The 22,039-nt window shown below is 44.0% G+C and overlaps 1 protein-coding gene across 6 annotated transcripts in view; it reads right to left on the bottom strand.

Annotated features, from left to right (window-relative positions):
- Positions 1-22,039, bottom strand: part of LOC144138908 (uncharacterized) — a 157,960-nt gene that overhangs the window by 17,427 nt on the left and 118,494 nt on the right. For all 6 annotated transcript variants that reach the window (XM_077671417.1, XM_077671419.1, XM_077671420.1 and 3 more), the window contains 7 exons: positions 19,263-19,286; positions 16,629-16,652; positions 15,439-15,462; positions 4,877-4,939; positions 4,500-4,529; positions 3,084-3,142; positions 1,214-1,285 (listed from right to left, as the gene is read on the bottom strand). In XM_077671417.1, coding sequence (XP_077527543.1) covers positions 1,214-1,285; positions 3,084-3,142; positions 4,500-4,529; positions 4,877-4,939; positions 15,439-15,462; positions 16,629-16,652; positions 19,263-19,286 — 296 coding nt within the window. The remainder of the gene's footprint in view (positions 1-1,213; positions 1,286-3,083; positions 3,143-4,499; positions 4,530-4,876; positions 4,940-15,438; positions 15,463-16,628; positions 16,653-19,262; positions 19,287-22,039) is intronic.

Genomic DNA, 22,039 nt, shown 5'->3' with positions numbered 1-22,039 from the left:
GTAAATATGCAAACAAGGTGTGGTTGTACAAGAAAAAAATGGAGAAAAACAGCGTGGTTTCTGTAGGCGGATTTGTTGCGAGTGTTGGTTTGGCATTGCAAGCAGCGGCTGCTGCCCGCAGCCTCAGATTAGGTAGAGCACCGGCACTGCCACGGAGGCGTGGCGCGAGCAGAGACAGTTTGGCGGCTCTGACAGAACCTAGTCACCCGCACCACGAAAGTAGACGCTAAGAGTGGAATATAATTGCGCCTTCTTTAGCGTCCCCGCGGTGCCATGGACCACTCAATATCGCAAATTGATGTGATCAAACCCGTTTTACAGAAAATTTTATCATACGCTTGGGTTACTTCCGGAGAGGTTGTCTTTGTATATAGTGTTTACTTAGATTCAAATAATTGCTTGACGTTTGAGTGTTCTTAGCATCATTGCAGGAACACGTTATTGCGTCCTCCACATTGTTGACTGCTTGGTAACCTTCACTACTCAGCCTACATGAAAAAAGGTGGAGGAGGAGAGATTACTGCTCCTTTAATTAAAAAATTACCCCACCTTCCCACGAGGGGAACCCTGTGGAGATGCGACGCATCTTGGGGGTTCACTTGGTGTTTCCGTTGGTTTGATTCTCTAATTGCGTGAAACGTGTCAGGAACGCGTATGATGTATTCTTTATTTATCACGCGGTGTAACGTTAACGATGACGGCCTTGTGGTCGCTGAAGTGTACGGGTAGTAGATGGTGAAGTAACGGGACCACCGTGCAATTTGCAGCGAAGATTAAGTCATGCACGTGCCCGAAATCGAAACGCCGGTGCTGGAACGACCGCGGCTATGACGCAACGTGGCGCGGCTATGACGCAACACAATCCAATTTAATCCAATCCAATTCAAATCCAATCCAATCCAATCCAAGCCAAGCCAAGCCGATGCCCCTCGGGAGAGTGTTCGCTATCGGAGAGGAGACGGGGTGAGCGGCGGAGAGCGCAGCTCGCGCGGTGAGGAGAATGGGGGAGGGAAGTGGACGGACAACAACAACGCCGTATGGAGGGACAAGGCGAGTGAATGAGATGCAGTCGCATCTAAAATGTCTGTATGCCTATTGCTTCATGATTGTTAATTCGTTTCACCAAGGTTTATCTGTGATTTAAAAACATTTTAACTACTTGTTTAAAACATTTATGTTTAGATTAGTAAACAAATCATAATTGTGCTCTCACCCTGAGGCATGTTGTATAGTTTGGAAGTTTCTGTTTCCATCCGTTGCAGTTCCTTCTGCAGTTGGTAGTGTACTGAAAAACGAATATAAAAAATAATTTCGATCTTGTTTTGTAAGCTGTTGCACCCAACAAGTACAATCAATGGCGTGATTTGGTTCGCAGCAAGAAAAACTGAATATCCCGAAACTCTTTTCAATTATTAAAGCGGGAAAAAAATCATATAGCTTTTTTCACTTATGTGAACAAACAATGTTTGTAATTTGGATCACAATCAATTCAACACTTATTGCACTCAAATCACCTGCCTTATTTACCGAGCCAAATTTGATAATACAAGGTTTTGCATAAAATGGGCCTAAGAAAACTAACATAACGCGCTGACTTAGCGCAGAATTACGTATTCAAGCCAACTAGTAAACAAAGTATAAAAAAAACTAAACAGTCAATGGACTAATCTCCATTCTTGTGCTACATTTTTTGCAATTTAAGCAATGTGGGCTTCGTGCGGAAGCTATACCTAATATTTTGCACTTAGAAGCTACCAGCGGCATGCGCCATGTGCTTGCTACAATCCGCGTTTTATTTCCCGTTTAACCTCGCAGAAACATACGTTTTGTTGCGCCAGCAATGAACAGGGCTTCTCGGTGAGACGTTTGGGTCTGGGCGCGTTGCTCTCTTTTGCGGCTAGCGACAGGGCAGCACACAACACTATTCTAGAAAGAGGGCGTGGGGAGCGTGACCTATGCAACACTAACGACGATGCCAAGTGGACTAGTCAAATCGCAACTCTCCGCACACATCTTCCTGGACGAGTCCGCGACCCCCGTTAGGGTTTCAAAGTGTTCTGGAATGGAGTAAACTGCTTGAGAAGGCTGCAAAATAGAAAAAAACGTGGCAATTCTGGTGAGCAGCAAACGTTGAGACGGCCAGCCACAGCCCCTTCAAGTGAAAGTAAACGCTACCACATAGACGGTTAGCGCTCAGCTCCGTTCACAGTGCATGGGAAGGATGTATAAGAAACGCCGTGTTGCGGATTTTAAAGTGTATACGCGGGGACCAGGCGTCAAGTTTGGAGAGATGGAAGAGAGCATACCGCTTTCTCAACGACCCAGAGATCACGATTAATTCATTCTTGCAGCATTGTAAATAAGTGAAGATGTCATGTTCAAAAGGAAATAGCAACGTGTCAGCTTTTGTTGCGGCAGGAAATGCTGGTTCTCCAAATAACCAGACAAAATTACATAGGGGAAGGCAGATTCGATTTCGGTGAACTGTATTTGAAGAATTTCTACTTAGAAAACGAAAAAAAACAACTGTTATTTTTGTACTATATTTATCACGTTTACTTGGGTGCCAAGTGGGCTTTTATTGTACATAATGTGAGGAGCTGAACTCGAAAATTGCGTTAAGGCAATGAGGTCGCTGTCGAAGTCCAGCATCTTGTTTGTTTCTATCAAACACCAATGTTGCAGTGAGGGGTTTAGGTTGTAAATTACGTTAAGTGCAGCTTGATTACTTCCATTTCTTTTGATTGTCCCCCCCCCCCCGATACTGTTAAACTGCAGAACCCATCATTCTTGTTCAGAAGCTTTCTCGACGCGTTTAAAGCGTTACACATACTTGTACTTGTAGCCTTGCCTTGTGAAAAAATGATACCTGTAGTTTTAATTTCTAACAACGCTTTCTTCCTGCAGTGACAGCATTGCTAACACACTAAACCAGCATCATTTTATGCTGACCCGTTTTGTTAGCCTATTTGAGCATACTTACACGGGGGTAGTGAGGTGCTTCTCACTTCAGTGGCAACCAAACAACTGATATTTTATGCCAACAAGACTGTTTGGGAAAAAAAAGGTGTGTAAATTCTCACCAACTCATTTCCGTATTCCAGGACCTTGTACCGGCAGCCACGATCGTCGATGTAGCTTCCTGAAATAAACAAAATACTTTTTACTTGTGAACTGCTGGCCTACTTTTGGTTGAATTGCAACACAATTCATTGAGTGCACCTGCCTGCTGTCCATAAAATCAGTACAGCCGATCTTCGTTGATTCGAAGTCGCATGCTTCTACCCAACCAATAGTAAAAGCTGATGTATTGGTCCCAGCAAAGCGACATGTAGTTGAATGGGAAAAACTCTCGCTAATTCGAACCTGAAACACGCGCCATGGTTAATTCGAATATTGCTAGTCGCCACAGACTACTTCTCGAAGGCCAAAGTGTAATGCGTTATTAGCATCTACGATGGTCTGTTCTGGCCCAATGTATTCACCGAGGTGTTGGATGGTATGTGCCTTCATGCGGATTCGTTCTATTCTTGCGCTGTGGGTATCATATTGCAGGTATCGCTGCCTTCGCACTATGAATCGCATTCGGGAAGTGCGCGGCTTCTTCAGTGCTTGAATGTGGGCTAGTTGGTTGAAGCAGTAAAACATGATGCAAAACAGCGAACCTAAGGACAAGAAGCAAAGGAAGAAACACACAAGACTGGCGCTGGACATCAGTTGATGTCCAGCGATAGTCCTGTGTTTCTGTTTCTTTTTGTGCTGTCTTTACCTGAGCTGTTTTGCACCATGTTTTATGGCCTTCTTCAGTTTTTTATCTCGAACTGACCATTCCGTATGCGGCACTTTCACAGCACATAAATATTAAAAGTGCATTCCGAAGTACGTGCGATTCCGTCCACTGGAAGCGTGGGATGTACCGCCAATAAAAGGGAACCCCGCTTGTTCAAACTCCAGGTCCGTTTGCGATCTCCGTTAAGTTCGAATGAACGAGGTTTGACTATACATCAAAATCCAGGAGGTTTTATTATTGTTATTTAGATAGAAGATTATACCTCATCTCATGTTTAAAAACCACCATCCTAGTGTTGTAACGAAACAAATTGCGGCGTTGAAAGTTGTTGTGAGGCCTATCAAAGCCCAGAAATCATTGATTTTTCTTTAAAATGATTACAAATATATTACCCGGTATTTCTTTGTCCGCAGCTCAATTTTGAAGCATTTTTCAGTACATTTTATATATTTGAAAAAAGTGGTAGTTCAGATAGGCAGGCCGAAATGACATATTAATGTAACACGAATCGTTTGTGTGTTCATATGTTCATTTAAAGGCTTTGCGCACGGAAGGGCAGCAGTAGCTTTCAAGTTGTACGCTAAGTACACGGTAATTTTCTCAGAAAAGAATATTCTCGTGATATCCTTACCTGCCTAGTGTACGTGTGTAATATAACTATACGTTTGATGCTTTTATAACACTTTTGAACCTACAATTCCAGACTTACCGCCATCACTTTTTCGATGTCTTGGTGAACCTGCAAAAAAAGGGAAGTTACATATATTCCACTTCAGGTAAAAACAAAGCAATAGGGAGGACAAACGAATACGGTGTTAAACGTAGGACACCGAACTCAACCAAACTCGAAACTGCTCGTTTTCTTGGCCCTACAACTAATCAGAATGGCTTTCGTTATTTCTGAACGTAAAACAATTTGTTAAAATTTACGCTTTAGATTTTTGTCAACATTGGTGTCACACATATTACAACGTGCACTTCTAATTATTATGGATGTTACAAATACATAAAATATATGTATCTTATTTCTATAAAAAGTGAACTTTAAAAAATCAGCAAGATTGCAAACTTCCGATTATCACTCACGTCTTCCGTGTCTTCGGTGTCTTCCGTTTGTGCGGCGTCTTCGGTGTCTGCGTCTTCTTGATTCTAAAAGCATGTTATTGAATTTTAAAGCAATTCAAATGACCCCCTGTTTCTGTGTATGATAAAGAGTGTGGCACCAAACAAAAACGCAAAAAGTGGCCTCTGTATGGAAAACCCTCTCTATCTATAACAGATATCAAAGAACGACTTCCATTCAGCCCTCTCAGCCACCCTATCCTTTTTCTCTCAGCCACCTTACCTCTTTTGTTCGTCTGCGTGTCGCGGTCTTACCTTCTCTGGTTTAGTTCCCCTACTTTTTTTTCGAATTCCCACCCGCTCCTCCATTTATAACTCCTGAATAAGTCAAAACCTAAGCTCCTACACGTTTCTTCTCGCCTCTTATCCACCTCCTGTCATACCCCACCTTCACACCCATTAAATACGGCTCCGTCTTCATCTGAATTCCTCTTTTTCTCACTCTTATCGTTCATAAACCCAAATCTCTTCTCCAGAACCGAACCTTCACGTATTCCAACTTTCCTGGGCAGGCTTCTTCACGCCATTTTATTTCACGGTCATAATGTATCACTTTTCATCACCTCTTATATACGCTCCCCTGCCTCTATTGCATTTTCGTCTACCTCGTATCTTTTCACTTTGGCGTCTTTTCTTTTTTCTTCCCCATCTCTTCCTCATGTTGTGTCCCGTCGTTTGGGAAAGCTACTTTACCGCCACTTCTTCTATATCATATAGTACACCCATCTCCCCCTCCTTATCCTATAATCAACGAAGCACCAAATGGCCACTCTTACATTCATTTTTTATAAGGGAGCGCAAAAACTCCTTGAGGAAAAGCTAATTTTATCGCGACTTATAAGCAGAAAGCACGTGTTACTCCTAATTGATCAAATCTTCCCAAGAAACAATATCTAAAGCAGCTTTGTCCGACGGCCCACTGCTAGAACCCTAAAGAGTGCTAGGCTGCAGTCAATGTAGTCGCTTTTCCCAAACTTGTCAATCTTCTCGCTTTAACTGGTAGCTAGCAACTCTGGCGTTTCTGTTCGCCGGTCAGGCGTAGCTAAGGCTTGACCAAACGTCTAGCAGTGACGTGCAGTAAAACAATCGTGTTTACGGCACCCAAAGACGTTTCGATAATACTAGCGACTGACGTAAAAAAACTGGACTCCAGACTTCTAACTTTCCGATGTTAACCGGGCCTGGGACCAAGCTAACATAGCCAACTACAACTTTGCGGGCGCTGTCACAGAAACAAACTGTAAGACATAGCCATTGTTTCCCTATTTCAAAATCGTATGTATAGACATACCATCAGCCTGGAAAACGTGTAAATGTAATACTTCTTATTGTTTTCGGGAAAGAAATTGCAAAACAATACACTGGCACACTGACGCCGCGTATTTAGTATGAATATAGGACACTGTAAAATAAAACTCTTTTGTTTACACAAAGCCAACACAAGAAATTACGAGGTTCAAACAGGTCATTCTACCGGTTTTCTGCAGTTATATTGATAGCGGGGTAGAGAACCTCTCAATGTAAGTCACCAGGCAGGCGAACGCAACCACTTCGCCACATGGCACGAGCGAACGCCTGCATGTGTACGCATGGTAGCGCCTACCATTTACAAGGTTTCGTGTTGGCACCGGTTCTTAAAACATTTTTAACACCTGACCGGTGCGAGAGGTGAAACTGCCGCTTTTGTGGTTGCTTCCCTCACTCCATGCTGTCACTCTCTAACCCTGCATTTCTTCTAACGGCGTCTCAGTTGCGAATGCCCATATCTCCTGTCACTTCGGCCAGTCCTCTCTCTCTCTCTCTCTCTCGCTCTCTGTTCGAATGCCGATATACACTTCCCATGTGTTTCTGCAGTAAATATGTTCACATTTTGACGAAGTCAATGAAGCTTGAGCCTCGAGATGACGCAACTGAGGGTGGTCGCGAAGACTACGTGGGCTTGCGCTTTCTCCTCAAGGTAGTTTCTTCTACAAGATAAAAGAAGTAGTTTATGTATCTCCCTCAAATTTTTTGTCTGCAGCATCGCCATGATCACGAGAGGTGGACGTCGGCTTGGTTTTTGTTCCTGACGTGTTTTCAAAGGTTTGTTTTCGTGTGGTGAAATTCACGCTACTTGTCTTGGTGGTAAACCCAGTGTAGCTCTGCGCAAGCACAAACTAATTAGGCAAAGGGGTTCACAGTAGCGAGGAAAACGCGCCCTGCTCCCGACTATCAAATGTGGTTTTTGTTTACGGCTTGGTTGAGTGTGCACGGCGGGCGCTTATCAGAAATTGTCCTGGGTCAAGACCGTGTTTGAGCATTGGCGAGTGCGTTTTAGACGTTGAAGTTGTCTCATTCCTCATCGACTGTCTTTTACGGTGTATGAATAAGGCTCGCATGAGAAAATCGTGTCGTCTTGGCCATAGAGTTTCTTAGTAAGTATACAAGAGAGGAAACTGTGCCTGATAAGCCATGTCGTCGTGGGGGTCTATGGGAAGACCCCGCTTTTGGCTTGGGCTTGGCAGGACTATTGGAATATTAAGCGTTTTTGGTACTTTCTTTTTTCACTGTGCATTAACACGTCTACGAGCTACGAGGAGGCCGAAATTCTCCACGTTCTGTGGCAGCCGTGTTCGGTGAAACAGTAGGCAGTACGAGATCGTACCTGGCGTTGGTCACGCCGCAGTCGAAGAACGTATGACTCAGCGAGTAGTATGCCGCCACAAAATTCGTAGCTTACAAAAATCAGAAACAAAACGTACTTCTACGAAGACAAGATACGACAGATACGGGCGCCTTTGTCCGTCCTATCTTGTCATCGTCCACGACTGTTTAACGCCACGTTTTCTTTTTTCCTCAAGTATAAGCCAACTCACTCAGCAGTAAGTTTTGTTAAACTGAAGCGGACTGTCGGTGCACCGGTTCACCACGAAGGCGATGTTTTCATAGGCACGCTCAAAAAACTTTCTAAACTTTTCAAACAACTTATTATTTGAAATAAAGGAAAATAAAGAAATAAGAGTCTCTTATTATTTTCCCCCCAAATATTAACACTGTTCATAACTACCACCTTCGCCGCAGCCCAGGAGGCACTGCCGTTCCGGCAAAAATACGCTGTACTTTATTTTTCCCTATTTAAAAAACTGCTTGTTTTATTTGCACTAACACAATTGTACACTATTCTTCGTATTTTTATGGCACTTTGTTTAAATTTGTGGGGACTGACACGTTTCAATCTAAGCCAATAATGAAACTAAGGCGAGCGCATGCTGTAGTGGCGGTCCATGACGACACAGACGGCCTTGATGTCAGCCGCATAGACGCTAGCGCCAAATTCCTCTCTAGTGTATATTTTAAGAAACTCTATGGTCTTGGCCTCTCCTAGCGGCTCGGACAAGAGTGAACTGCAGTTAAGAACGAACACCCGCGCGGCTGTGGTACCATTTGCTGACCGGGGCCTGGGGACTTCATTTTTGTTTGATGCTAAGGCCTTGTCTCTTGCTAGCGGGGATCAAATGACGACTTCGTGGCTACAACGCTATGCCAGAGACAAATTCGGCTCCATAGGTGGGTGTGTCTTCGGTCGGTAGACCGCGCCCACGAATGGGCTGGGTGTGCTTGACTGACATTAAAACTTGGATGAAACTCATGCATGGTTTTGCATGGCCGAGTTGATCTCGGGACGCCCGTGGTGGCCGCTGCAGCGGCGTGGTTTACTTTTATGGTCGCCGTAGTAGGTATACTTCTGCCCCGACAGGTCTTTTAAACGAAAGAGGAAATTCGAGCTTGTTTTCTCTCGAAAAGTGCTGTGCATTGGTTTTGCAGTCGTCTGGCAACAGACCCCCGTTTGCGACGACTTAGAGGCGGCTTTCTGTCCACGAGCGTAGAGGAAGAAGTATTGCGTGCGCTGCGGTGTCACGTGGCAGGCAGATCCTACAAAAGCGTTGGTGGCGAACGCACTATCGACCGCCGCCACTCGACCGTCAGCCGGCCTGTTCGTAATATGATCGCTGGAGAGGTGTTTCCCTGACCTCGCCTTTCTTTTAGGTGGTTTGCGGACATAGCTTCCTCATGCTCTTACCGCGCATCTATCCGTCTGCAGCCGAAGCGTGCGCTTAAGTTAGCGTCTGCTGGCACAACAGTTTCGAACGAGGTGTTGCATGACCATGCGTCTTGTTTATTATAAGCGCGGCAGACAATTTCCCTCGAGGAGTTGCGTGGCGCGTCTTTCTTGAGAAACAAATGGCAGCATCTCCAGTCCGCGGATGATGGCGAGGGTGCGGAGTACGGGGACTTGAAATGACATCCAAGTTGCGCCCCGAGTGACATCCAATTTGCGTCCCGACCGTCATTCGATTTGAGCGGTTAGGTGCACTTTGATCATTTCCTCAATGAAACTGCAACTCACGACTCAAATCAAATTTTGCTTGGTTTTCGCTTGATGGTGGTGTGCGCACGGATGGACGCGGACGGACATTGGGAGGTCTTAAGGTACTCCGGACAGTTAAAGGTGAGGGAGTAAGCCGTTTGACTCTCGGGTCGTAGCCCAACGGGTAAGACGACTCACACTAGCTCTGTCTGGTCTACCAGACGGAGGCTCGAATCCTGCCGGTGCCTGTGTGATTTTTTGCGATTGCAAATGCTATGCGCACGGACTTGGACGGAGATTGTGTAGTCCTAAGGTACTCCGCACCTAAATATTACGGGCAGGACATCCGACGCAACGATAGCCAGTTGAGGAGATTTATACCCACGGGTGAAGCCAACAGGAACACAAGTCCGAGCGGTGAGATAACCCTGTTTGCGGTGGTGCCCCAAACAATGGCGTTACTTTCTCGCGCATGCACCTTTCGGAGTTCATCTTCTTCCTTTCACACGCCTCTGGTGCGTATCCCCGCGTCTGCGTTGGAAATAATCCTACCTTCCTCTTCCACATGGCTGATGCTGGTACGGCGCACAGCCCGGTGGCTTGATTTTCAAGTAAAGCTCATGATTTCGACTTCAAAACACATCAAAATTGCATGAATGTCCACGAATTAAAAAAAAGGCTGATACATAGGTGTAATTTACTCTATTTATGACGCGAGATTATGATTTTCTGCTCGTTGGTTTGAGTGAGTGCAGCCTTTATTAGAAAAATACGTTCCTCCTTTAGTTTAGGTCGCATTAGTTTTATTCATTATGACAGGAAGATTTCAATCTGTCACTGGTGGGGTATGTCGCGTCAAAACGCACTGCACGAAATCTAACTTCCTCTGACGATGTAGATGACCATCGGTGAAGTGAAAGAAAAAAAAACGTATCGCCTGGACGGAACCACCCTTGGTCCCCCGCGTTATGTGTCCGACGTCTATCCGGTTGCGCCAGTATAACATGGCCGACGCAGTTAGTATTTCGAGAGGGGTGCATGCACCCGCAAAATTACACAAGAAAGATTTCACACTCCGTTTAACAACGACGATTTATAAACGCGAAGCATTGTTCGCGAGAAATCAACTCATGACGGGTTTAAGCCCAAGCAGCTGTGTTTAAAACTTCAAACTGCGTGCGGGTCGAAGTCAAATGCCAATGACTCAAACTCGAAACTGTCTGCGTGTCAACGTACCAACTCACAGGACAACCAAGGAATCCCCCACAAGAAAGTTTCGCGTTCAACGACCACGGTCGTTAGCGAATGGGTGCATAATTCATTCTATTTCCCATAACTGATAGTTGTTTTGGCCTTTTTTAAGGTTTTTGTTGCGGCAGTTTATCAATATTTTGCCGAATGAAATCAAGTGGGGTTCAATGTGGACTTCCAAAGTTCAAGGGGTCCTGAAAGGCGAAACAAGGCCCCTCACGAAGGGGGTGACATGTGATCCGGCGCTTGTGATAAAAACAGTGCGCGCGCTCCGTGGAAGATTACGATGCTCCCAGTGCGGCTGATGAAGCATTGCTAACCGGTGCATTCGTCATTAAGATTTATCCAGCGCATTTACTTGTCATTTAACATGCCGCCAATAGCAACCACAGCAACATGCAGTAAGCGGAGCGCAAAACCCCATGCAAAATGTTGGGCACATCTCCCGTGATTAGCAAATCATTACTGCAGCGAGACGTCATGCGCTGTCAAAAGCGAGCAGAATGGTGAAAAGAAGAGGACACGCGCCGGTGCGACAATTCGCAGTTTTCTCTTCACAATTTCTCAGCTAATACTCAGCGCTCAAGAAAAAATTACGAAATCAGGTGACTGCGACTACTTCTTCTTATCTCATTATGGGTTCATCTAAGTATCAGCGGAGGTTATTTAAGGACCGCATTAAAGTTTCCTGCCTCTCTATTACCCAATTGTGTTTCTGGTTCCCATTTTGTAAATGAAATTCAATAGAAACCAAAACCACCCTTTCTTCTCACAATTTCTCTTAAAACAGTATGGTACAGGCTAATTACTGTGGGAGCTTCAAAAAGACAGATAAAAGGGGCCATGTGTTTGTAATATATGGGAAACATTTTTTTGTAACCCAACAAGTCTTTTCTGCGAGACAATCATTTTTACACAAATTTGACAAGGCGTTAGGAGCTTAAATAAATCGATAACAATCGCCAAGGTGGTGTATTTTTTGAATCGGCTAGTGAAAGAGTTCAAAGCTTAACGTTTCTGCGCCTTAAAGGGTCAACAAAAGGACATGTAGGAAGTCTATGAGGACATCAGGGGAAGAAAGTATCTAGTCACTAGGCCATGTTTTAAGCAATCTGAGGGCGTTTGCGTAAATCCGTCCGAATATGCCCACTTTTGAACGGCGGTCGTGGTTCAGTGCCTAAGACGTGTTGGTGCTGTCTGGAAGGTCGCAAATTGGATCCCTCAAGCTGTGACTGCTTTTGTGGATGTAGGCGAAAAGTAAAAACACACTCCTGTCGACATATCGGAGCAGGGTGAACGTCCATTCCGGAATAGGATCTGAGAACATTTTTCTCGATTTACGGAAGTCCCTTCCCAGATAACGTTTGGTCACCGAAGTTTAAATATTTCGGAGTACTCCACCACACCGCGCCTGATAACCCAGGTATAACTTCGGCGCACTAAACCCTAAAGAGTTATTTATTATATTGAGAAAGTCTGCTCTTTTTTGTCCTCATTGCGAATTTTTATATATTTCCTGCTACGCTTAGGAAATTTTGAGGCTTCCAAGGACACCTTGGCTTGGCGAAAAATCTGCCGAAAATGCCACCTGTCCCACCCGTCCACAAACAGACCGTCCAATGCCGATTGCCAAGGGAGAACTGAGGGAAACAAAATTGGTGCCATTATCACTGTGGTGTTGGTTTTGGGTTGCTTAGTTGTATTTAGCTTAGTAAGAACAGAGACTTGTCCCAGTACACACTAGGTACCTAGTAACGTGAGGTAGTAAATGTAGCACTAGTCAGGGTTTATAACTGAAGCAGGCGGTAAGCACGACTGTTTTCACTAATAAAGTCCTAGCAATAGCACCCTTCTGAGCTGCATGCCTTTACTACCTGGCCGTGCAAAACCTAGGCATAAGCATGACCTTAATCTAGTGTATACTACTTCCTACACCCAGTTGATTTCCTATTCATGCAGTTGCTAGAGGCCGAGCCTACGTACCGTACCGCGGGGCAGTAAGGTTCATAAAAAGTTACTAAATGCGGCCATTACTGCCCTTTTATGTCCTTTCCGTATGGAGGGTGAACCATTAGACAAAAAACATCTACAGAAACGCATGCGCGACCCCTATTTTCATCTACCACGCTTTGCTGATTTCGCCTCTGTGCATGCATGGGTTAGTTATTCAGGTGGCGCTGGTACGCTTGTAGCAGAACCAGGGCCACTCAGCGGAGTAGAAAACATAAAAAAGTAATTTCAAACAATCAAAAGCTAAAATCAACGGAAGCTTTTATGGCAGACACCAATTAAGAAAAGCCGCTTTTCGACAGATGGGTCTTCTGTTGAGCGGCACGAGTGCGGGGTTGCGATTGCTCTTCCGGCCATAAGTAACACAACCACTGGTGATAACAGATTAGTTATAGCTAGAGTAAATCTTACTGCGCAAGCATTATTCAAGACATGCCACCAGCATGTAGAAATTGTTTATTGATTGATGGTAGGGGTTAACGCGCCGACGCAACGCGGGCGATGAGGCGCGCCGTACGGGATGGCTCCGGAATACTTTTGACCACCTGCAGGGCATCTTTAACGTGCGCCGAAATATCGTGCACACAGGCGTTTTTGTTTTTCGCCTCCATCAGAAGAGCGACCCCGCGGCCGGCAATCTAACCCGCATCCTCGTGCTGAGAAGCGCAACACCTTAGCCACTGATCAACCGTGGTGGGTTAGCAGGTCGAAATACTGCAATCGAAAAGATGACCACTACTTTGTGAAATTTGAAAGTAGACCTCCTTTTTGGTAAACCAGTTACTACCCTGGCGACAAACATGTTCTTGAGGTCAGCGTTTACGAGCAACTCGCGGCTGTATCTAATAATACAGGATTCAATTTTTCCCAGACTTTGCTCACATTTGTCTTTAGTGACGTCCCCTGTGCGGCACTAAAGTGTTATGCATGGTTTTGTGTCGCGACATTTTTTCGTTACAAGCGAGAGAGCTCCCTGGGTGCAGAGACAACGTGCTGTCGACTTTTCGCTATCCCTGTTGTTTAGCCCGTGTTCGGCGTTCTTGAAGGGGGTGATATTGCGCGGCCAGCTCGCGGAAAAGGTGCCGATTAAGCCAACTGTCGCTTTATGTGACCACGCCTCTTACGCGATGGTTAGTAGAAGAGAGATGAGAAATCCAATCACCAAAAGTGTGGGCGATGAGTGGTCGCCGTTGAGCGTCGCGGCTGACTTAGAGAATGATCAGCCACAGCGTGCAATACCTTCGGCCCTTGAGTGATACCATCACGGTTATTTAATCCAATTTGCAGCTAAAACCATGGCGGAATCACCACGCACGATTCCTGATATATGGTGATTGCGTCACAAAAGATAAACTCTGAAGTAAAGTTACTTGATGCACTATACCCGACCTCAAACGTACCACGCAGATTGTAGGGTTTAAAGGGACCCTGCAACACTCTTTGAGCAATACAAGTAAACCTGCGCGACGTTTAGATTACACTGTCAGGAATACCTGAGCCAAATATTACACGTGCACGTGAAGCAGTGAGCGCGCAAATCGATGTGAAAGACGCGGAAAAACAAACCGCTCTCTCTTCAGTTGTCCTCATTATGCATGGCCTAAGGGACGTCACATAGGCCATGGCTGCCCGATCGGCTGTCACTGGTCAACTTCGCGGCTAGATTCTCCCATTTCCGTCGTCGTCATCGCTGTGTACGAACCTCTTCTATGCCTGAACCTGTAGGCACAGTTTTGCGTTTATTTTGTGTTTTGAGTGCGCGCGGAGTTTGAGTGATGAGCTCAATACTTCCCTTTCAACGGGACCGCTCGACTACAAACGTTTATTGCTTCAAAAACGCCCTACCAGCTCGAGCGCGCACTTGCGAGCAGGCACCCATGCCTGCTTTTTTGTGGCACCAGACCGGAAATAGGCCCCTCCGCGTTGCGGAGTAAAGGAGAAAACTACCCGGCATGTGATATATCGAAGGCCGCCGAAGAGAACGCCGCGAGCCGCCCCCCTCTCCGGGAGAGAGCGGGCAGCTTTCGTCGCCTTGTCCGCGCTCGAGTTGAGAGGGAACGATTATGCGCGATTTCTCATCGCGCGTAGTTTCGTTAATTGTGAACGGATTTTCATAATTCTTGCGGGAGGAGATTTCTGGGACAATAGACTTTATCCCAAAATACATTACTAGTAGTCGATGGCAAGTGTTGCAGGGTCCCTTTAAGCAGTGAGGCGCGCTGTAGTGGAGGGGCCCGGATAAATTTTGACCACCTAGGGATGCCTGATATGAGCCGAAATCTTGTACAGTAGGGCGTTTTTGTATTTCGCCTCCATCAGAAAAGCGGCCTTCGCGGCAGCTGCGGCAGGTAATCGAACCCGCGACCTCGTGTTCAGCAGCACAACTGACCGGAAACTTGTGCACAAATCTTCATAAACCAAAGCAACTACATCTCGACATATGTGCTTGTTGAAAGTATAAATGAAGTTCTTCCTAGAAGCAAAAAAATACGAAATATGGACGCAACCTCAGCTGGGTGTTCATAGGCCGTACCGCGAAAAACGTTTTTCTGGCTTTACAAATAAAATGCTGCGTTAAAGGAGGGATATACGACAAGACGTGCCTTTTGGGTCGCTTATGAAAGAGGGAACGAACATAGTTGGACCAATTCGGGTCGTTGTCGCATTAAAATCCGCAGCCACAGCGTCGTTTAATTGCAGACTTAAGGGTAACAAACGAAGAATTACGATTTCTGAATTGACCTCGAGTATTGCAATACCTTGCAATTGTAAGTTTCTATATTTCTTAGATATTTATTCATATATGTAATCACTTCCAGAAGCAGCACCTCAAAATAAAATTCCTTATATATCTAAATGGGCTTGTATATGATAGGAAAAAGAGTTTGAAAATATCTTGAATAATTCTGGAACTTACTTTTAGTTGTTGTGGCACTGGTAGCTAAGTCAGGAAAAAGATAACCGTTCGGTGTGTAAAAAAACGGTATTGAAATATTTAGTTTTCAACACATTTTATACTGTGCTTGAAGCTATATTTTGTTTTTGCACTGATAAGAACATTGTTATTTTCTTTATATAGTTTTGCTACGGCAAAAAATGTACACACAAATATGATACACAACATAGTTAGTACTGATATAATTTTTTGAAAAAGGTAAGTGCTCGCACTAACTTTTATTACATACACAATCTTTTTAAGTTTATGAATCTCTATGTTTAATATTTCGTGGGAAGTTTCTTGTCATTTGAAGAATCCCTGGTTTTGTAGTGGAATTCTATTTATCGCCAATCGTTCATTAGGCAGTGAAAAAAAAAAGACTTTAACTAGTTCCTTTAGTTTTGCTCGAGCGTAATATCTGCTTCTGTAGTAATATTGTGTAATAAGATATTTCCGTTATCTTCATTTTCTGTTTTTTTTTAGAAAATATATTTTCTATTTTCGCCACCATTCCTCTTTTGCCTACCATATATTTGCTATATTATTAGCGATTGAAGGCCTCACCATTATTAATACATTTATAACCCCCTACCGTGTTTCAACTTACTTGTGTATCTCGCACAAACCAAAAGCGCCGAAATGGCTTATCATTTGCGTATAATATCACTGAAAAGGGCATTCTGGACAGATACTACAAAATATTCCCAATGCCACAGGGATTCTTTCAAATGAGGTCAAATATATTTGCGGTTGAAACATGCGTCTTATAAAATATGTTTTTGCATGACACCACCATGCGTAAATAACGTGGCAATATTAGAAAACTTGTATTACTGCGTTTACTTCGTGCACTTGTTTTCCGAACGGTTACATATCCACGACCCTCCTGACGTCCTCCTTAACATATGGAACACCAGCTTCCTCTCGTTCAAGCAGTGAATGCGTGAAGTAGGAACACAACGGTATTCATTTATATGTAGCATCGACATAAACTACTGCTTGTTGCCAATAGGAATTTTCAAATTTCGCTCTATTCTTGGACCCACTTCAGCAGCAATAAAAATCAACGGGTTTGTAAAAATACAACTCAAATTCGGCAGAAAGCACAGTTTAATAGTGGGTGCGTGGAAATGGAGTTAATAAAATTATTTCCGGAGTTTTGTACTCACTTGAATTCGTTGCCGGCGGTGATGCTGAGGGAGGGAAAACACAATTACATGCGGTTTGGGTGTACTTTACGAATATAGTTTTAAAAAGGGAATGCACCATCATTATTGTGATACTGAGATACCAAATGCAAAAATATGATTCGAAAGGTTTTACAAATTTCTGTCTCCCATTTGCCCTGCTAAATAAGGTACCCAAATCGTTAAATTTACTGCATTCTCGCACTAGGATACTTTTGCCCTGTTCATCATTTTTTAGCAATCTGTCCTTTAGTTTAATAAAACTCTCTGCAAATATTTTGCGCGGGAGAGAGTTGTGCGCAAATATTCCTGTTTGTCCTAAATAATTTGGTATTGCTCGCCAAACCCACAACCAGTTCGAGATGATATTTCGTTCGTAGGCTTATTGTTCCTAGTATGTGTGCCTACAACCCCTTTTCTATTTTTTCTTTTCGTTGCGGGGTGTTAATTTTTCGTTTAATGTTTTAGATGCGAAAGTATCTTATGGTGTCGGCATGTCCCGCGTCGGCGTCCGCACTCACACTGCGCATGCGCAACTCTCCTCCTTACACCCACAGCTGCGCGATACTACACTATAAAAATGAAATAGTTAGCGGTGTCCGGTTTTGATCCCACGACTCTCTGGCCGCAACGACAGGTACGCGGTGCTCTTCCACTACGCTACAAATCCGGGACAGGAGCATGTGCTACGAACGCGCCTTATGTCCTTCACTCATTCAAACTACGTCCAGAAGCTACTGATACAACGAAGGCACGTGAAGCTGAACGTCAACGGAAGCGACGAACTGATAACTTTAGAGGAGGATGTTGAATTTCGCTTGGGAAAGCTGTGGCGGGAAGCGCCACGCGCCTTGCAGCTCAACCAGCCCCGTCTGCAGCGCCTCTGATGCTGATTGTGGCAGGATGCCAATAGCGATTGGCCAACCAAAGGGAGAGAGAGAGAGAGAACAACATTTATTGAAAGCCTGCAATTAGGAGCCAGCCTCGTAGGGGCCAGCCTCTAAGACGCGGCTGGCGAACCAAATACTCCATCACGAGATAGGTTCGCGTTCAACCACCGTCGTCATCTTGCCGTAGAGGAACCGCCGAAGAAAAAGAAGGAGAAGACAAAGCTGCGAAGAGAAGGGCGTGTACATTGCTCTCAGCCGGTGCACCAATGTCAACAACCTTTACCTCACCAACGCTGACGGAGACTACTGATTCTACCACAGAGACAACACCGACAAGAACACGATGGAGGAGTTTCGGCGCCTCGAGAACCACCGCCAACTCACCGTAACACAACAGTACTTGCGTGCCTTTGCCACCGGTGTGGACCCAGACGCGGAATTTCCTCTGGCGCTAGTAAAAAGCACATCACTCAATATAACGGCAACACAATGGAACCACATGGAACCTCCACGATGCTTTGCATCCTCATCAGGGTTCCCCACGGGAAGATGGTGTAATTTATATTCCCTTGTCTTGATAAACCGTGTTTCTTTTTTTAAACAGGCTTCCCGATGCGGCTTGTTGAATTGGCCCTGGTTGTAACCAATAGGGGTGCTGTCAGATTTTGGTACCCTGTTCCCATCTATTGTGATCTACTCAATCGTATATTTGTAGGCACATACAAAGAGGTAATCAGTTTCATTTTGGAAAAGCTTCCTATATCCGCGATTTGTTTAAATTTCACAGTAAACACTAAGTACCGCTGACTAGGTGCAAAAAGATTAGGGTGGTTTTAAATCACTTGTTAAAGGAAGGTATCCTGTCGAGGTAATATAGCTGGATATACAATATTTATTTCTAAAAGAATGCCAGTTTGAGGGAGGTCCTCTTTATAAGAACATAGGCAAGGAGTTGTATTGCGAGCACATATTCGACAAAAAGGTTTTAGCCCTACATATATAAATGTACCGCTTCTCACCTACGGGGCAGAAACTTGAAGGCTTACTAAGAGGATTCAACTTAAATGGAGAGCGACTGAGCGGGCAATGGAGCGTAAGGTGAGAGGTGTAACATTAGGGACAAGAAGAGAGATGAGTGGGTCAGGGAACAAACGCGTGTTAAGGACACATTAGTAGAAATTAGGAAGAATCAATGGACGTGGGCGTGGCATGTAATGCGAAGGCAAGATAACCGTTGGTCATTAAGGGCAACAGAGTGGTCCCCTAGAGAAGGCCAGCGTTGCAGGGGATGGCAGAAAGTTAGATGGGCAAATGAGATCAAGACGTTTGCGGGAATAAATTGGTCGCTGTTAGCACATGACTAAGGTAGTTGGACATTATTGGGAGAGGCCTTTGCCCTGCAGTGGGCGTAGATAGGCTGGTGATGATGTTGATGATGATGATATAAATATGACTTCGCGGATCCAAACGATAATATTGCAACAACAAATAAAAATTAATATAAGGCACGTTTATTTGTGAGCATGAAATGAGATATTGTAATGGTAGTGTCGAAAAGGCATATGAAAAAAAGCTTTTATTTTGAAACAAGCTTTTAGAGCCAACTCAATTAAATGAAACTTTCCCATACACGACAAACAGTTTCAAATCATCACACCTGCACTATTTGTGACTGAAAAAGCAGCCTCAGAATTGAAAGGTTTTAATAATTTATTTTTGGACTCACTCATAGTTGTTACCACAGTAGACGCTGAGCAGAAAGAGAAAAAGAGTGAAATGTGCATGTTAATAAAACGTAGGACATTTTATAATAAACACACTAGCACACACCTTTGAAAACACCGTCACTTTGCTGATCCAAATATTCTCCTTTTATTTTCGCATTTCAGTGTATGAAAATAATTGCATTTTTTTGTACCTTGGGATTGCTTATTTTGACAGCGGAATCAAATTATCTAACACATTTCAATCTTCCCGCCTTTAGGATTACGGGCAACAGTTCTCATAAAGATTTATCCCACTACCCACATAAACTGTGAATAGTTTGCGCTTTTTGTGGCAGGCTCTAGCACGAGTGGCCGAAGCAGCCGCCAAGTGCGTTAAATGCTTCGCCATTTACCAGGCATCGTTAAATAATGGGATAAATTTGCCTTAATCTTGCCTCGTGACACGTAAACACGGCAGCACCTGCGGACATTTATAGATATGTCAGCGGTTTAAAAAAAAACATTAAAAATCTGGAAATGCGCAGGTATTTCTTTGTTTGTTTTTTTCAGACAAGATAGCAAGGAAAAACATCGCTTCTCCGCGTAATCGTGTAGTGATGCGACGAGTCATCAATAAGGGAAGCGATTTTTAATAGCAGTAGAAGAAGAAGAACGAGAAGGCTGTATTTTTCCGCACACCTTGTTACAACACCTGCTGACAGGGCACTAGCTAAAGGAACTGAGTGCCTGATGAGGACTCCTGACCCTCTGGAGTTCACAACAGAGGAGTTCACAGCATAGGACATCTTCAAATCAAATATGTGTGCTTAGCAATAAGATCCAGCAATACAGAGAGAAAAAAAATAAGTAAATATAAAAAATAGAAAAAACGTACATTTCAAATATTGAGAATCCCAAGTTATACCATATACATAAAACTTTTTTCTGCAATATCTGTTAGCAGCAGATACAATACAACACGACACATTTCTTGACTGATTGTCCGTTATGTCTGTAAAAAAATCACGTCTAAACACAATACAGTTTAAATTCCTTAGAATGAGACACGACTAGTGATTCAATGTCAGTGCCTTGTAAAATTGTGCGAAGATTTTGAGAGCAGAAGTTCTGCTGCTACTTTTGGGATTCAGCATGTAACAATTACATGGTATTTTAGCAAAACAAACATCGGCACGTATGTCTTCTCAAGGATTTCAACGCGAAAGAAAGCGATTTTAGAAGACTTCTTCACAGCTACACCGTGTTTGCAGTGCCGTCACGTTCACCTGTCCTTCTGCACGCATCACGATATTTCTTGTTCAACCCTGGCACACTACCGGGTTCATAACTTCTGTTGCACACCTGTACAAGTTGTACGAAATAAAAATTCAATTCAATTTCCCTTAATCTCCTCAAGTACGCCAACGTTTTATAGATCTCTGCTGAAAATATACTTTTCTATTTTTTATAATTTACTAAAAACTGAGAAAACCTGTTTTTTTTCACGCGGCTAAAGTTTATAAAAACTTCTATCTCCAGCGGAGAATAGGTGCCGAAGGTGCAGTGGTAATTGCGGTTGGTATGCTCGTCCTTGTATTTTTCGTGAAATGACTAAGAAACGAAAGCCAAGAAAACTATGCTGCAGCTGCGGTTGAGTCTTGTATACATCCTGTTTTTTTTTTAATCACTTAAGCATAGCTTTATTTCGATTATTTTATCCTTTGGCTACCGAGGCACGAAATTGCGCTCAATTTGAGATGGATGTTTTTGCGGAAGTAATGAAGAGCAAGGTTGTTACGGCACCGTCTGCATTGGAGAAATAGTTTTTTCGAGGTATCGCAGTGTGACGGATGATGAACTTGTCCAAATTGCGCTAGACGGTGATGCGTAAAGCGATCATTCCTAAAAGTAATACGGTCCGGTTTTCCGTTAAAAAGCTCTCGGTACTCGTAAAAGTACCGACAGTGACCTCAACAACAGTAATATGGACCCTGGGCTTTTGAAGGACAGACTTTAGCACCCTCCTTTGAAGGCGTGAAACGCTGAAGTTTGAAAACGCCAACAAGATGACAGAATACAATGTCTTTCCAAACATCCTTCCGGCAGTCCACCAGGGAGTGAGCGAGCCGTTTACTTCCACGGCTTCGGATATCATAGACGCTCTCGTTGCACTCGAGTTTTTTAGAATGGCTTCTTTGCACTATAACACTTAAACATGCAAAACAAGCGTTCACACACAAAGGCTACTTGGCATGGGACAGTGCGAGCAGAAATAAACACCGACTTTGCCGTCTGTATTCTGATAAGATGAGTACAAAAATACACTATTGCTTGTTACTGGTAAAAAAGAATTGGTATCACTAAATATTTTTTGCTTCAGTGACGAATAGGAAAAGATGTAGGCGCCGAATTGTCATCCCATTTTTATGACAACGCTAGTTGCCCTAGAAAGACAACCTTTCGAACATTGGGTGAGTGATTAACTCTGACGTTCCTCGGTAGGTACTGGTTGGCATCGCGCAGAGCCGCCTTTTGTGTAAAAAATTCAACTAAAAGTCGGCCTCGACTTGTCGATCCCCAATTCCAACCTGCCGAAAATGCACTCCTTGGAATAACATTACTGGCTCCGGGAAGAATCTAGCGGCGACTGCTGGTAGCTCGATATATATATATCAAAAAAGCGAGAAAGCCCCAGCTATAACTGATGTTAACTGAGGTCGGTCGTTATCATCAGCGGAGGCCGACGTTTGTGTGTGCACACAATTTTCAGCATAACTGGCATTCTCTGTACAGCCAA

Source organism: Haemaphysalis longicornis, unplaced genomic scaffold, assembly GCF_048455015.1.
Source record: "Haemaphysalis longicornis isolate Haplotype H1 unplaced genomic scaffold, Haemaphysalis longicornis Haplotype H1 scaffold_5, whole genome shotgun sequence".
NCBI lineage: Eukaryota > Metazoa > Arthropoda > Arachnida > Ixodida > Ixodidae > Haemaphysalis > Haemaphysalis longicornis.
Note: the sequence above shows the minus strand (reverse complement) of the source record. Positions and strands in the feature narration are given on the sequence as shown.